We start from the raw sequence: 18,099 nt of genomic DNA, 5'->3' as shown, positions 1-18,099 counted from the left end.
AATAGTCCTGCAGGCCATGTCACTGGCAAGTCTGACGAGTCCTTTCCTGCCTGGGATTCCTCCGATGCATCCTTGCGTGTAACGCCTACTGCTGCTGGCGCTGCTGTTGTTGCCGCTGGGAGTCGATGGTCATCCCAGAGGGGAAGTCGTAAGCCCACTTGTACTACTTCCAGTAAGCAATTGACTGTTCAACAGTCCTTTGCGAGGAAGATGAAATATCACAGCAGTCATCCTACTGCAAAGCGGATAACTGAGTCCTTGACAACTATGTTGGTGTTAGACGTGCGTCCGGTATCCGCCGTTAGTTCACAGGGAACTAGACAATTTATTGAGGCAGTGTGCCCCCGTTACCAAATACCATCTAGGTTCCACTTCTCTAGGCAGGCGATACCGAGAATGTACACGGACGTCAGAAAAAGACTCACCAGTGTCCTAAAAAATGCAGTTGTACCCAATGTCCACTTAACCACGGACATGTGGACAAGTGGAGCAGGGCAGGGTCAGGACTATATGACTGTGACAGCCCACTGGGTAGATGTATGGACTCCCGCCGCAAGAACAGCAGCGGCGGCACCAGTAGCAGCATCTCGCAAACGCCAACTCTTTCCTAGGCAGGCTACGCTTTGTATCACCGCTTTCCAGAATACGCACACAGCTGAAAACCTCTTACGGCAACTGAGGAAGATCATCGCGGAATGGCTTACCCCAATTGGACTCTCCTGTGGATTTGTGGCATCGGACAACGCCAGCAATATTGTGTGTGCATTAAATATGGGCAAATTCCAGCACGTCCCATGTTTTGCACATACCTTGAATTTGGTGGTGCAGAATTTTTTAAAAAACGACAGGGGCGTGCAAGAGATGCTGTCGGTGGCCAGAAAAATTGCGGGACACTTTCGGCGTACAGGCACCACGTACAGAAGACTGGAGCACCACCAAAAACTACTGAACCTGCCCTGCCATCATCTGAAGCAAGAAGTGGTAACGAGGTGGAATTCAACCCTCTATATGCTTCAGAGGTTGGAGGAGCAGCAAAAGGCCATTCAAGCCTATACAATTGAGCACGATATAGGAGATGGAATGCACCTGTCTCAAGTGCAGTGGAGAATGATTTCAACGTTGTGCAAGGTTCTGATGCCCTTTGAACTTGCCACACGTGAAGTCAGTTCAGACACTGCCAGCCTGAGTCAGGTCATTCCCCTCATCAGGCTTTTGCAGAAGAAGCTGGAGGCATTGAAGAAGGAGCTAACACGGAGCGATTCCGCTAGGCATGTGGGACTTGTGGATGCAGCCCTTAATTCGCTTAACAAGGATTCACGGGTGGTCAATCTGTTGAAATCAGAGCACTACATTTTGGCCACCGTGCTCGATCCTAGATTTAAAGCCTACCTTGGATCTCTCTTTCCGGCAGACACAGGTCTGCTGGGGTTGAAAGACCTGCTGGTGACAAAATTGTCAAGTCAAGCGGAACGCGACCTGTCAACATCTCCTCCTTCACATTCTCCCGCAACTGGGGGTGCGAGGAAAAGGCTCAGAATTCCGAGCCCACCCGCTGGCGGTGATGCAGGGCAGTCTGGAGCGACTGCTGATGCTGACATCTGGTCCGGACTGAAGGACCTGACAACGATTACGGACATGTCGTCTACTGTCACTGCATATGATTCTCTCAACATTGATAGAATGGTGGAGGATTATATGAGTGACCGCATCCAAGTAGGCACGTCACACAGTCCGTACTTATACTGGCAGGAAAAAGAGGCAATTTGGAGGCCCTTGCACAAACTGGCTTTATTCTACCTAAGTTGCCCTCCCACAAGTGTGTACTCCGAAAGAGTGTTTAGTGCCGCCGCTCACCTTGTCAGCAATCGGCGTACGAGGTTACATCCAGAAAATGTGGAGAAGATGATGTTCATTAAAATGAATTATAATCAATTCCTCCGCGGAGACATTGACCAGCAGCAATTGCCTCCACAAAGTACACAGGGAGCTGAGATGGTGGATTCCAGTGGGGACGAATTGATAATCTGTGAGGAGGGGGATGTACACGGTGATATATCGGAGGGTGAAGATGAGGTGGACATCTTGCCTCTGTAGAGCCAGTTTGTGCAAGGAGAGATTAATTGCTTCTTTTTTGGGGGGGGTCCAAACCAACCCGTCATATCAGTCACAGTCGTGTGGCAGACCCTGTCACTGAAATGATGGGTTGGTTAAAGTGTGCATGTCCTGTTTTGTTTATACAACATAAGGGTGGGTGGGAGGGCCCAAGGATAATTCCATCTTGCACCTCTTTTTTCTTTTCTTTTTCTTTGCATCATGTGCTGATTGGGGAGGGTTTTTTGGAAGGGACATCCTGCGTGACACTGCAGTGCCACTCCTAGATGGGCCCGGTGTTTGTGTCGGCCACTAGGGTCGCTAATCTTACTCACACAGTCAGCTACCTCATTGCGCCTCTTTTTTTCTTTGCGTCATGTGCTGTTTGGGGAGGGTTTTTTGGAAGGGACATCCTGCGTGACACTGCAGTGCCACTCCTAGATGGGCCCGGTGTTTGTGTCGGCCACTAGGGTCGCTAATCTTACTCACACAGTCAGCTACCTCATTGCGCCTCTTTTTTTCTTTGCGTCATGTGCTGTTTGGGGAGGGTTTTTTGGAAGGGCCATCCTGCGTGACACTGCAGTGCCACTCCTAGATGGGCCCGGTGTTTGTGTCGGCCACTAGGGTCGCTTATCTTACTCACACAGCGACCTCGGTGCAAATTTTAGGACTAAAAATAATATTGTGAGGTGTGATGTGTTCAGAATAGGCTGAAAATGAGTGTAAATTATGTTTTTTGAGGTTAATAATACTTTGGGATCAAAATTACCCCCAAATTCTATGATTTAAGCTGTTTTTTAGGGTTTTTTGAAAAAAACACCCGAATCCAAAACACACCCGAATCCGACAAAAAAAATTCGGTGAGGTTTTGCCAAAACGCGGTCGAACCCAAAACACGGCCGCGGAACCGAACCCAAAACCAAAACACAAAACCCGAAAAATTTCCGGCGCTCATCTCTAGTATAATGGTGAGTCTTACCGGGCAGGACGTTACTGGAGGGGTATAATGGTGAGTCTTACCGGGCAGGACGTTACTGGAGGGGTACAATGGTGAGTGTTCCCGGGCAGCATGTTACTGGAGGGGTATAATGGTGAGTCTTACCGGGCAGGACGTTACTGGAGGGGTATAATGGTGAGTCTTCCTGGGTAATATGTTACTGGAGGGGTATAATGGTGAGTGTTCCTGGGCAGCATGTTATTGGAGGGGTATAATGGTGAGTCTTCCTGGGTAATATGTTACTGGAGGGGTATAATGGTGATTCTTCCCGGGCAGCATGTTACTGGAGGGGTATAATGGCGAGTCTTCCCGGGCGGCATGTTACTGGAGGGGTATAATGGCGAGTCTTCCCGGGTAACACGTTACTGGAGGGGTATAATGGTGAGTGTTCCTGGGTAGCATGTTACTGGAGGGGTATAATGGTGAGTGTTCCCGGGCAGCATGTTACTGGAGGGGTATAATGGTGAGTCTTCCCGGGTAACACGTTACTGGAGGGGTATAATGGTGAGTGTTCCCGGGCAGCATGTTACTGGAGGAGTATAATGGCGAGTCTTCCCGGGCGGCATGTTACTGGAGGGGTATAATGGTGAGTGTTCCTGGGTAACACGTTACTGGAGGGGTATAATGGTGAGTCTTCCCGGGCGGCATGTTACTGGAGGGGTATAATGGTGAGTGTTCCCGGGTAACACGTTACTGGAGGGGTATAATGGTGAGTGTTCCCGGGCAGCATATTACTGGAGGGGTATAATGGCGAGTGTTCCCGGGCAGCATGTTACTGGAGGGGTATAATGGTGAGTGGTCCCGGGTAACACGTTAATGGAGGGGTATAATGGTGAGTCTTCCCAGGCAGCATATTATTGGAGGGATATAATGGTAAGTCTTCCCGGGCAGCATGTTATTGGAGGGGTATAATACATAGCAACATAGTATCTGAGGTTGAAAAAAGACAATTGTCCATCGAGTTCAACCTATTTGTGGTCTCCTATGCATGATGATTTGACTAAAGTTTCTGACTGATGCTGCTGTCAGCCGTTACATTTTATCCCTATTTATAGTAACTATAATGCATGACTATGCACCATACCCCTGGATATCCTTATCCATTAGGAATTTATCTAACCCATTCTTAAAGGTGTTGACAGATTCCGCCATTACAACTCCCTCGGGCAGGGAATTCCAAACATGTATTGTCCTTATCGTGAAAAAGCCTTTACGCCGTATTGTGCGGAATCTCCTCTCCTCTAACCTGAGCGAGTGTCCACGAGTCCTCTGTGTTGATCTAACCAAAAACAGGTCTCGAGCAAGCTCTGTGTATTGTCCCCTTATATATTTGTAGATGTTGATCATATCCCCTCTTAGTCTCCGCTTTTCCAATGTAAACATGCCTAGTCTTGGTGAGTCTTCCTGGGTAACATGTTACTGGAGGGGTATATAATGGTGAGTCTTCCCGGGCAGCATGTTACTGGAGGGGTATAATGGTGAGTCTTCCTGGGTAGCATGTTACTGGAGGGGTATAATGGTGAGTCTTACCAGGCAGCATGTTACTGGAGGGGTATAATGGTGAGTCTTACCGGGCAGCATGTTACTGGAGGGGTATAATGGGGAGTCTTCCCGGGCAGGACATTATTGGAGGGGTATAACGGTGAGTCTTCCCGGGCAGGACATTACTGGAGGGGTATAATGGCGAGTCTTCCCGGGCAGCAAGTTACTGGAGGGGTATAATGGTGAGTCTTACCGGGCAGGACGTTACTGGAGGGGTATAATGGTGAGACTTACCGGGCAGGACGTTACTGGAGGGGTACAATGGTGAGTGTTCCCGGGCAGCATGTTACTGGAGGGGTATAATGGTGAGTCTTACCGGGCAGGACGTTACTGGAGGGGTATAATGGTGAGTCTTCCTGGGTAATATGTTACTGGAGGGGTATAATGGTGAGTGTTCCTGGGCAGCATGTTATTGGAGGGGTATAATGGTGAGTCTTCCTGGGTAATATGTTACTGGAGGGGTATAATGGTGAGTGTTCCTGGGCAGCATGTTACTGGAGGGGTATAATGGTGAGTCTTCCCGGGCAGCATTTACTGGAGGGGTATAATGGTGAGTCTTCCCGGGCAGCATGTTACTGGAGGGGTATAATGGAGAGTCTTCCCGGGCGGCATGTTACTGGAGGGGTATAATGGCGAGTCTTCCCGGGCGGCATGTTACTGGAGGGGTATAATGGCGAGTCTTCCCGGGTAACACGTTACTGGAGGGGTATAATGGTGAGTGTTCCCGGGCAGCATGTTACTGGAGGGGTATAATGGTGAGTCTTTCCGGGTAACACGTTACTGGAGGGGTATAATGGTGAGTGTTCCCGGGCAGCATGTTACTGGAGGGGTATAATGGTGAGTGTTCCCGGGTAACACGTTACTGGAGGGGTATAATGGTGAGTGTTCCTGGGTAGCATGTTACTGAAGGGGTATAATGGTGAGTGTTCCCGGGCAGCATGTTACTGGAGGGGTATAATGGTGAGTGTTCCCGGGCAGCATGTTACTGGAGGGGTATATTGGCGAGCTCTCCCCAGCAGCGCGTTATTGGAGGGGGTATAATGGTAAGTCTTCCCGGGCAGCATGTTATTGGAGGGGTATAATGGTGAGTCTTCCCGGGCAGCATGTTATTGGAGGGGTATAATGGTGAGTCTTCCTGGGTAACATGATACTGGAGGGGTATAATGGTGAGTCTTCCCGGGTAGTATGTTACTGGAGGGGTATAATGGCGAGTCTTCCCGGGCAGCATGTTATTGGAGGGGTATAATGGTGAGTCTTCCTGGGTAACATGTTACTGGAGGGGTATAATGGTGAGTCTTCCCGGGCAGCATGTTACTGGAGGGGTATAATGGTGAGTCTTCCCGGGCAGTATATTACTGGAGGGGTATAATGGTGAGTCTTACCGGGCAGCATGTTACTGGAGGGGTATAATGGTGAGTCTTACCAGGCAGCATGTTACTGGAGGGGTATAATGGTGAGTCTTACCGGGCAGCATGTTACTGGAGGGGTATAATGGGGAGTCTTCCCGGGCAGGACATTATTGGAGGGGTATAACGGTGAGTCTTCTCGGGCAGGACATTACTGGAGGGGTATAATGGCGAGTCTTCCCGGGCAGGACGTTACTGGAGGGGTATAATGGTGAGTCTTACCGGGCAGGACGTTACTGGAGGGGTATAATGGTGAGTCTTCCCGGGCAGCAAGTTACTGGAGGGGTATAATGGTGAGTCTTACCGGGCAGGACGTTACTGGAGGGGTATAATGGTGAGTCTTACCGGGCAGGACGTTACTGGAGGGGTACAATGGTGAGTGTTCCCGGGCAGCATGTTACTGGAGGGGTATAATGGTGAGTCTTACCGGGCAGGACGTTACTGGAGGGGTATAATGGTGAGTCTTCCTGGGTAATATGTTACTGGAGGGGTATAATGGTGAGTGTTCCTGGGCAGCATGTTATTGGAGGGGTATAATGGTGAGTCTTCCTGGGTAATATGTTACTGGAGGGGTATAATGGTGAGTGTTCCTGGGCAGCATGTTACTGGAGGGGTATAATGGTGAGTCTTCCCGGGCAGCATTTACTGGAGGGGTATAATGGTGATTCTTCCCGGGCAGCATGTTACTGGAGGGGTATAATGGCGAGTCTTCCCGGGCGGCATGTTACTGGAGGGGTATAATGGCGAGTCTTCCCGGGTAACACGTTACTGGAGGGGTATAATGGTGAGTGTTCCTGGGTAGCATGTTACTGGAGGGGTATAATGGTGAGTGTTCCCGGGCAGCATGTTACTGGAGGGGTATAATGGTGAGTCTTCCCGGGTAACATGTTACTGGAGGGGTATAATGGTGAGTGTTCCCGGGCAGCATGTTACTGGAGGAGTATAATGGCGAGTCTTCCCGGGCGGCATGTTACTGGAGGGGTATAATGGTGAGTGTTCCTGGGTAACACGTTACTGGAGGGGTATAATGGTGAGTCTTCCCGGGCGGCATGTTACTGGAGGGGTATAATGGTGAGTGTTCCCGGGTAACACGTTACTGGAGGGGTATAATGGTGAGTGTTCCTGGGTAGCATGTTACTGGAGGGGTATAATGGTGAGTGTTCCCGGGCAGCATGTTACTGGAGGGGTATAATGGTGAGTGTTCCCGGGCAGCATGTTACTGGAGGGGTATATTGGCGAGCTCTCCCCAGCAGCGCGTTATTGGAGGGGGTATAATGGTAAGTGTTCCCGGGCAGCATATTATTGGAGGGATATAATGGTAAGTCTTCCCGGGCAGCATGTTATTGGAGGGGTATAATACATAGTAACATAGTATCTGAGGTTGAAAAAAGACAATTGTCCATCGAGTTCAACCTATTTGTGGTCTCCTATGCATGATGATTTGACTAAAGTTTCTGACTGATGCTGCTGTCAGCCGTTACATTTTATCCCTATTTATAGTAACTATAATGCATGACTATGCACCATACCCCTGGATATCCTTATCCATTAGGAATTTATCTAACCCATTCTTAAAGGTGTTGACAGATTCCGCCATTACAACTCCCTCGGGCAGGGAATTCCAAACATGTATTGTCCTTATCGTGAAAAAGCCTTTACGCCGTATTGTGCGGAATCTCCTCTCCTCTAACCTGAGCGAGTGTCCACGAGTCCTCTGTGTTGATCTAACCAAAAACAGGTCTCGAGCAAGCTCTGTGTATTGTCCCCTTATATATTTGTAGATGTTGATCATATCCCCTCTTAGTCTCCGCTTTTCCAATGTAAACATGCCTAGTCTTGGTGAGTCTTCCTGGGTAACATGTTACTGGAGGGGGTATAATGGTGAGTCTTCCCGGGCAGCATGTTACTGGAGGGGTATAATGGTGAGTCTTCCTGGGTAGCATGTTACTGGAGGGGTATAATGGTGAGTCTTCCCGGGCAGCATGTTACTGGAGGGGTATAATGGCGAGCCTTTGTGGGCAAGGTGTAATTGGAGGGTCGGCAGACACTTACCTTCGCTTACTGTTCATACTTCCTACTTTGGTCCACGTATCTGTCTCCGGGTTGTAGACTTCCACAGTGCTCAGCCGCGATTGGCCGTCATAACCGCCAATTGCATACAGAAGTCCATTGACGACTGCCACTCCCACCCTGCTGCGTGCGGTCGTCATAGGTTGGCATTTCTCCCAGCGGTTGGCGATTGGGTCGAAGACTTCCACCACGTTCAGAGAGTCACCTGCGTAGAAATGTGCTACTCGTCTTAAACATTTAACAGTGATTCACTGTACACGGAGAAATACAATTATACCACGCACGCCTCCACGCAGCCCCCCAGGCCGCACTCCGGGGGATGCCTGCATATAAGCTGGCTGGAGATTGGGTGTGAGGAGCCAGCACCTGTCCTATCAGCTGACAGCCTTAATACACACTTACCACACCGTGGCGGGGGGGTGGAGCCTCAATACACACTTACTACAATGTGGCGTGGCGGGGGGGGTGGGGTGGAGCCTCAATACACACTTACCACACCGTGGCAGGGGGGGGGGGGGGGGATTTTGAGCTGCCAGCAATTTAATCACCGGCCAGTTTTACATATTCGGATGATGTCTAACATAATCCACGCGGCGCTGCATATCCGGATGCTACGCGATTTATTCAGTGTCAGTCGCAATTTGCGATAATTAGCTACTCAGCAACCTAATCGTAGTCAGTGGAATGCTCAGGTCCGAAGCGGTGACCGGCATACCAAGAGGAACCTGCGCTACGACTGGAGGCGTGGCCTCACAGGGAGCACAGAAACTGCTGAAAATCAGGGCGCAGGAAGAAAACATATGAAGTTACTGGCTGCACAGTGCCGCTAATACATACGTGACTTGGCGCACGAGCGGCCCCGTGAAGCAGACACAGATAGTACATTGCATCACATACATGAGCCGGCTTTCCCCAGCTGTGCATGGATCAGTTGTTACGCGGGTGACGTCTACAGTGACTTTATAAAGCGCTGCTCCTACAGGTACCATGTATCTGAATAAATGGGCGGTTTTTATATTTGCGACCAGGCGCAGTTATGATCATCAACTATACCCTTACACCGGGATCACAGCACCCGCAAGTCTGAGTCCCGCAGGAGGCGCCGTTCCAGCCGCAGTTTGAGACGTCACGCCCTTACTGTACACTTCCTGTGACTGCACAACCCGCAATTTCCCGGGACACCAGTCATACACAATCGCAAGTCAGACAACAAGATGCGCATGTGCAGTAATACAACAAGAACGGAGCACAGTCTGGACGTGCACTTGTCTGAATAATGCGTACGAGGCCAGCAGACAATACACATGTACTGCGCAGGAAATGTCTATGTGCCCCACACGGGAGCCGCTCAGTAACTTTCCAGACAAGATCACAGTCCTGCCGTCCCCTACAGCACGGAACAGCCCAGGGATCATACTCTGCCATGAAAGGATTGATCCTAATCTATCCTAATCCCACCTAGTGTAACCGCTTCCCTGCCAGACGTGACCCCAATTCTCCATCTAGTTATTATATCCTACGGTTTCCGTCTATTCTGGGCTAATGACAGAACAGATCCATCCCAGTTATTATGGGGAAGCTCTGCCCAGTGGTCTATAATGATATAACTATCCCAGTACAGGCGGCGCAATGACACTATAATCTCTTACAGTACCGAGCAATCAGTGTCACCAATATATACTGTACCGCATGGTGTATAATGATACAACTATCCCAGTACAGGCGGCACAATGACACTATAATCTCTTACAGTACCGAGCAGTGTCACAAACATATACTGTACCGCATGGTGTATAATGATATAACTATCCCAGTACAGGCGGAGCAATGACACTATAATCTCTTACAGTACTGAGCAGTGTCACCAACATATACTGTACCGCATGGTGTATAATGATATAACTATCCCAGTACAGGCGGAGCAATGACACTATAATCTCTTACAGTACCGAGCAATCAGTGTCACCAATATATACTGTACCGCATGGTGTATAATGATATAACTATCCCAGTACAGGCGGCACAATGACACTATAATCTCTTACAGTACCGAGCAGTGTCACAAACATATACTGTACCGCATGGTGTATAATGATATAACTATCCCAGTACAGGCAGCGCAATGACACTATAATCTCTTACAGTACCGAGCAGTGTCACAAACATATACTGTACCGCATGGTGTATAATGATATAACTATCCCAGTACAGGCGGCGCAATGACACTATAATCTCTTACAGTACCGAGCAATCAGTGTCACCAACATATACTGTACCGCATGGTGTATAATGATATAACTATCCCAGTACAGGCGGCGCGATGACACTATAATCTCTTACAGTACCGAGCAGTGTCACCAACATATACTGTACCGCATGGTGTATAATGATATAACTATCCCAGAACAGGCGGCGCAATGACACTATAATCTCTTACAGTACCGAGCAATCAGTGTCACCAACATATACTGTACCGCATGGTGTATAATGATATAACTATCCCAGTACAGGCTGCGCAATGACACTATAATCTCTTACAGTACCGAGCAGTGTCACCAACATATACTGTACCGCATGGTGTATAATGATATAACTATCCCAGTACAGGCGGAGCGATGACACTATAATCTCTTACAGTACCGACCAGTGTCACCAACATATACTGTACCGCATGGTGTATAATGATATAACTATCCCAGTACAGGCAGCACAATGACACTATAATCTCTTACAGTACAGAGCAATCAGTGTCACCAACATATACTGTACCGCATGGTGTATAATGATATAACTATCCCAGTACAGGCAGCACAATGACACTATAATCTCTTACAGTACAGAGCAATCAGTGTCACCAACATATACTGTACCGCATGGTGTATAATGATATAACTATCCCAGTACAGGCGGCGCAATGACACTATAATCTCTTACAGTACCGAGCAGTGTCACCAACATATACTGTACCGCATGGTGTATAATGATATAACTATCCCAGAACAGGCGGCGCAATGACACTATAATCTCTTACAGTACCGAGCAATCAGTGTCACCAACATATACTGTACCGCATGGTGTATAATGATATAACTATCCCAGTACAGGCAGCGCAATGACACTATAATCTCTTACAGTACTGAGCAGTGTCACCAACATATACTGTACCGCATGGTGTATAATGATATAACTATCCCAGTACAGGCAGCACAATGACACTATAATCTCTTACAGTACCGAGCAATCAGTGTCACCAACATATACTGTACCGCATGGTGTATAATGATATAACTATCCCAGTACAGGCGGAGCAATGACACTATAATCTCTTACAGTACCGAGCAGTGTCACCAACATATACTGTACCGCATGGTGTATAATGATATAACTATCCCAGTACAGGCAGCACAATGACACTATAATCTCTTACAGTACCGAGCAATCAGTGTCACCAACATATACTGTACCGCATGGTGTATAATGATATAACTATCCCAGCACAGGCGGCGCGATGACACTATAATCTCTTACAGTACCGAGCAGTGTCACCAACATATACTGTACCGCATGGTGTATAATGATATAACTATCCCAGTACAGGCTGCGCAATGACACTATAATCTCTTACAGTACCGAGCAGTGTCACCAACATATACTGTACCGCATGGTGTATAATGATATAACTATCCCAGTACAGGCGGCGCGATGACACTATAATCTCTTACAGTACCGAGCAGTGTCACCAACATATACTGTACCGCATGGTGTATAATGATATAACTATCCCAGTACAGGCGGAGCGATGACACTATAATCTCTTACAGTACTGAGCAGTGTCACCAACATATACTGTACCGCATGGTGTATAATGATATAACTATCCCAAGTACAGGCTGCGCAATGACACTATAATCTCTTACAGTACCGAGCAGTGTCACCAACATATACTGTACAGCATGGTGTATAATGATATAACTATCCCAGTACAGGCGGAGCGATGACACTATAATCTCTTACAGTACTGAGCAGTGTCACAAACATATACTGTACCGCATGGTGTATAATGATATAACTATCCCAGTACAGGCTGCGCAATGACACTATAATCTCTTACAGTACCGAGCAATCAGTGTCACCAACATATACTGTACCGCATGATGGATAATGATATAACTATCCCAGTACAGGCGGCGCAATGACACTATAATCTCTTACAGTACCGAGCAGTGTCACCAACATATACTGTACCGCATGGTGTATAATGATATAACTATCCCAGTAAAGGCGGAGCGATGACACTATAATCTCTTACAGTACCGACCAGTGTCACCAACATATACTGTACCGCATGGTGTATAATGATATAACTATCCCAGTACAGGCAGAGCAATGACACTATAATCTCTTACAGTACCGACCAGTGTCACCAACATATACTGTACCGCATGGTGTATAATGATATAACTATCCCAGTACAGGCAGCGCAATGACACTATAATCTCTTACAGTACCGAGCAGTGTCACCAACATATACTGTACCGCATGGTGTATAATGATATAACTATCCCAGTACAGGCAGCGCAATGACACTATAATCTCTTACAGTACCGACCAGTGTCACCAACATATACTGTACCGCATGGTGTATAATGATATAACTATCCCAGTACAGGCAGCGCAATGACACTATAATCTCTTACAGTACCGAGCAGTGTCACCAACATATACTGTACCGCATGGTGTATAATGATATAACTATCCCAGTACAGGCGGCGCGATGACACTATAATCTCTTACAGTACCGAGTAATCAGTGTCACCAACATATACTGTACCGCATGGTGTATAATGATATAACTATCCCAGTACAGGCAGCGCAATGACACTATAATCTCTTACAGTACTGAGCAGTGTCACCAACATATACTGTACCGCATGGTGTATAATGATATAACTATCCCAGTACAGGCAGCACAATGACACTATAATCTCTTACAGTACCGAGTAATCAGTGTCACCAACATATACTGTACCGCATGGTGTATAATGATATAACTATCCCAGTACAGGCAGCGCAATGACACTATAATCTCTTACAGTACTGAGCAGTGTCACCAACATATACTGTACCGCATGGTGTATAATGATATAACTATCCCAGTACAGGCAGCGCAATGACACTATAATCTCTTACAGTACCGAGCAGTGTCACCAACATATACTGTACCGCATGGTGTATAATGATATAACTATCCCAGCACACGCGGCGCGATGACACTATAATCTCTTACAGTACCGAGCAATCAGTGTCACCAACATATACTGTACCGCATGGTGTATAATGATATAACTATCCCAGTACAGGCGGCGCGATGACACTATAATCTCTTACAGTACCGAGTAATCAGTGTCACCAACATATACTGTACCGCATGGTGTATAATGATATAACTATCCCAGCACACGCGGCGCGATGACACTATAATCTCTTACAGTACCGAGCAATCAGTGTCACCAACATATACTGTACCGCATGATGGATAATGATATAACTATCCCAGTACAGGCGGCGCAATGACACTATAATCTCTTACAGTACCGACCAGTGTCACCAACATATACTGTACCGCATGGTGTATAATGATATAACTATCCCAGTACAGGCGGCGCAATGACACTATAATCTCTTACAGTACCGAGCAATCAGTGTCACCAACATATACTGTACCGCATGGTGTATAATGATATAACTATCCCAGTACAGGCGGAGCAATGACACTATAATCTCTTACAGTACTGAGCAGTGTCACCAACATATACTGTACCGCATGGTGTATAATGATATAACTATCCCAGTACAGGCGGTGCGATGACACTATAATCTCTTACAGTACCGAGCAATCAGTGTCACCAACATATACTGTACCGCATGGTGTATAATGATATAACTATCCCAGTACAGGCGGCGCAATGACACTATAATCTCTTACAGTACCGAGCAGTGTCACCAACATATACTGTACCGCATGGTGTATAATGATATAACTATCCCAGTACAGGCAGCACAATGACACTATAATCTCTTACAGTACCGAGCAATCAGTGTCACCAACATATACTGTACCGCATGGTGTATAATGATATAACTATCCCAGTACAGGCGGTGCGATGACACTATAATCTCTTACAGTACCGACCAGTGTCACCAACATATACTGTACCGCATGGTGTATAATGATATAACTATCCCAGTACAGGCGGCGCAATGACACTATAATCTCTTACAGTACCGAGCAATCAGTGTCACCAACATATACTGTACCGCATGGTGTATAATGATATAACTATCCCAGTACAGGCGGCGCAATGACACTATAATCTCTTACAGTACAGAGCAATCGGTGTCACCAACATATACTGTACCGCATGGTGTATAATGATATAACTATCCCAGTACAGGCGGAGCAATGACACTATAATCTCTTACAGTACCGAGCAGTGTCACCAACATATACTGTACCGCATGGTGTATAATGATATAACTATCCCAGTACAGGCGGCGCAATGACACTATAATCTCTTACAGTACCGAGCAGTGTCACCAACATATACTGTACCGCATGGTGTATAATGATATAACTATCCCAGTACAGGCGGCGCAATGACACTATAATCTCTTACAGTACCGAGCAGTGTCACCAACATATACTGTACCGCATGGTGTATAATGATATAACTATCCCAGTACAGGCGGTGCGATGACACTATAATCTCTTACAGTACCAAGCAGTGTCACCAACATATATTGTACCGCATGGTGTATAATGATATAACTATCCCAGTACAGGCGGAGCGATGACACTATAATCTCTTACAGTACCGAGCAGTGTCACCAACATATACTGTACCGCATGGTGTATAATGATATAACTATCCCAGTACAGGCGGAGCGATGACACTATAATCTCTTACAGTACTGAGCAGTGTCACCAACATATACTGTACCGCATGGTGTATAATGATATAACTATCCCAGTACAGGCGGAGCAATAACACTATAATCTCTTACAGTACCGAGCAGTGTCACCAACATATACTGTACCGCATGGTGTATAATGATATAACTATCCCAGTACAGGCAGCACAATGACACTATAATCTCTTACAGTACCGAGTAATCAGTGTCACCAACATATACTGTACCGCATGGTGTATAATGATATAACTATCCCAGTACAGGCGGCGCAATGACACTATAATCTTACAGTACCGACCAGTGTCACCAACATATACTGTACCGCATGGTGTATAATGATATAACTATCCCAGTACAGGCGGCGTAATGACACTATAATCTTACAGTACCGACCAGTGTCACCAACATATACTGTACCGCATGGTGTATAATGATATAACTATCCCAGCACAGGCGGAGCGATGACACTATAATCTCTTACAGTACTGAGCAATCAGTGTCACCAACATATACTGTAGCGCATGGTCTGTTATACAGATATGCACCCAACAAGGGTCAGAATACGGGGCAGGACCACACCTGCCTGTGCGGTGTGAGGCTAGTCTGGGTAATGTCATACACACAATGGGGGCACTACTAAAACAACATACAGAGCTCCTTATTTCCGAGTGACGGCACCCTGACCTACATCTCTACAGCGGGCAGGCCAGAATTACATTTCTCAGCTGTTTCAGTAAGCACCCCAACCCCACAGACAAACACACATACACCCCCGCCCCCCAAACACACACACACACACACACACACACACAATTACACATATATACACCCCCCACATCACGCTCACAAATACAGTATACACACACCCAACGCAGACACACATGTAATCACACATATATACACCCCCCACATATATTGCTCACACATACAGTATACACACACCCAACACACATACATACAATTACACATATATACACCCCCCACATACACACTCACACATACAGTATACACCCCCCCCCAACACACACACATGCAATCACATATATATACACTCACACATACAGTATACACCCCCCCAACACACATACACCCCAACCCCACAAACCATCACACATATATACACCCCCCACATACACTCACACATACAGTATACACCCCCCAACACACACACATGCAATCACATATATATACAACCCCCACATATACACTCACACATACATAAACACCCCCCAACACACACATGCAATCACATATATATACACCCCCCACATACACACTCACACATACAGTATACACCCCCCAACACACACACACACATGCAATCACACCTATATACACCCCCCACATATACACTCACACATACAGTATACACCCCCTAACACACACACACACCCACCCTGAACACGCACAAACACCACCCTGAAACACACCCCACACACACACACACACACACACACACACACGCCTGCCCCCATCCATGCTACCACTGACCAGTAACACAACACTGCCACACAGAAAGGTAACAGAGCGTCAGAGAAGTGACCAGGAAAACAAGGTACCTGCTGAATTGAGGCCGCCCACAGCGTAGATCAGGCCGGCTATAGACGTGCAGCATCGTGGGCGAGTTTTAAACGCCATAAGGTGCGGCCTACGCTCCGGCATCAGGTGATAGTCCTTTGCTTCATCTACAAGGTCCCTGTAACACAGATAACGAGATAAGATGGCGGAGCTACGAGACACTGCAGTAACAGGAAAACCGCCTCCCACCACCGATACACGATGGAAGCGGCCATTTTACCTCTGCCCTGTCACGCCATAAGATGGCTGCGTGCAGTGTGTGTGTGGGAATATTCTCTGTAATCAGCGCTGCGGCACGTCTGCTCCCTTCATTTCCTACAGGTAGTAACGTACCGGCATTTATGGCAGCAGCGCACCAGGTCGTCTTGCTGGACGCGGTCTGTGAGGAACTGAGGACGACACAGGGGCAGGCGGATCTTAGTCAGCAGCTCCGGCAGGAAGAGCTCCCGCTGCTCCCGCTCATATCGCACCCACGCCAGGGCAGCTTCAAACACCTGTCCAGAGGAGAGACGGCCTGTAAGTGACCGGGAGCAACCCCTTCCCCGCCACACTATACTATACTGCTGCTGGGGGAACCTGTCCTCACTGACACATCTCCTGATATACTCTGTGCTGCTGGGGAACCTGTCCTCACTGACATCTCCTGATATACTCTGTGCTGCTGGGGAACCTGTCCTCACTGACACATCACACCTCCTGATACACTCTGTGCTGCTGGGGTTCCTGCTCCTCCCACTATATAACTCTCAGTCTGTGGCTTCCTGCTGCCTCCATTCCCCTCCTCACATCATGTCACTGCCCCTGTCACATGCAGTCCTGTCCTTACTGACACATCACTCATCTCCTGATATACTCTGTGCTGCTGGGGACCCTGCTCCTCCTACTATATAACTCAGTCTGTGGCTTCCTGCTGCCTCCATTCCTCTCCTCACATCATGTCACTGCCCCTGTCACATGCAGCCCTGTCCTCACTGTCACATCACTCATCTCCTGATATACTCTGTGCTGCTGGGGTTCCTGCTCCTCCCATTATATAACTCTCAGTCTGTGGCTTCCTGCTGTCTCCAGTCCCCTCCTCACATCATGTCACTGCCCCTGTCACATGCAGCCCTGTCCTCACTGACACATCACTCATCTCCTGATATACTCTGTGCTGCTGGGGACCCTGCTCCTCCCACTATATAACTCTCAGTCTGTGGCTTCCTGCAGCCTCCATTCCCCTCCTCACATCATGTCACTGCCCCTGTCACATGCAGCCCTGTCCTCACTGACACATCACTCATCTCCTGATATACTCTGTGCTGCTGGGGACCCTGCTCCTCACACTATATAACTCTCAGTCTGTGACTTCCTGCAGCCTCCATTCCCCTCCTCACATCATGTCACTGCCCCTGTCACATGCAGCCATGTCCTCACTGACACATCACTCATCTCCTGATATAC

At 47.7% G+C, this 18,099-nt stretch overlaps 1 protein-coding gene across 2 annotated transcripts in view; it reads right to left on the bottom strand.

Annotated features, from left to right (window-relative positions):
* The window catches only part of KLHL18 (kelch like family member 18), a 116,227-nt gene that overhangs the window by 40,635 nt on the left and 57,493 nt on the right, over positions 1–18,099 (bottom strand). Inside the window, exons 5-7 of one of the 2 annotated variants that reach the window (XM_063924614.1) lie at positions 16,990–17,150; positions 16,638–16,774; positions 8,089–8,326 (exon numbers count right to left, since the gene is read on the bottom strand). In XM_063924614.1, the coding sequence (XP_063780684.1) occupies positions 8,089–8,326; positions 16,638–16,774; positions 16,990–17,150 (536 nt within the window). The remainder of the gene's footprint in view (positions 1–8,088; positions 8,327–16,637; positions 16,775–16,989; positions 17,151–18,099) is intronic. The other variant, XM_063924615.1, reaches the window with a different exon arrangement.

This window comes from Pseudophryne corroboree, chromosome 5 (genome assembly GCF_028390025.1).
Source record: "Pseudophryne corroboree isolate aPseCor3 chromosome 5, aPseCor3.hap2, whole genome shotgun sequence".
Lineage (NCBI taxonomy): Eukaryota > Metazoa > Chordata > Amphibia > Anura > Myobatrachidae > Pseudophryne > Pseudophryne corroboree.
The sequence above is the reverse complement of the archived record's forward strand: the minus strand, read 5'-3'. Positions and strand labels throughout refer to the sequence as shown.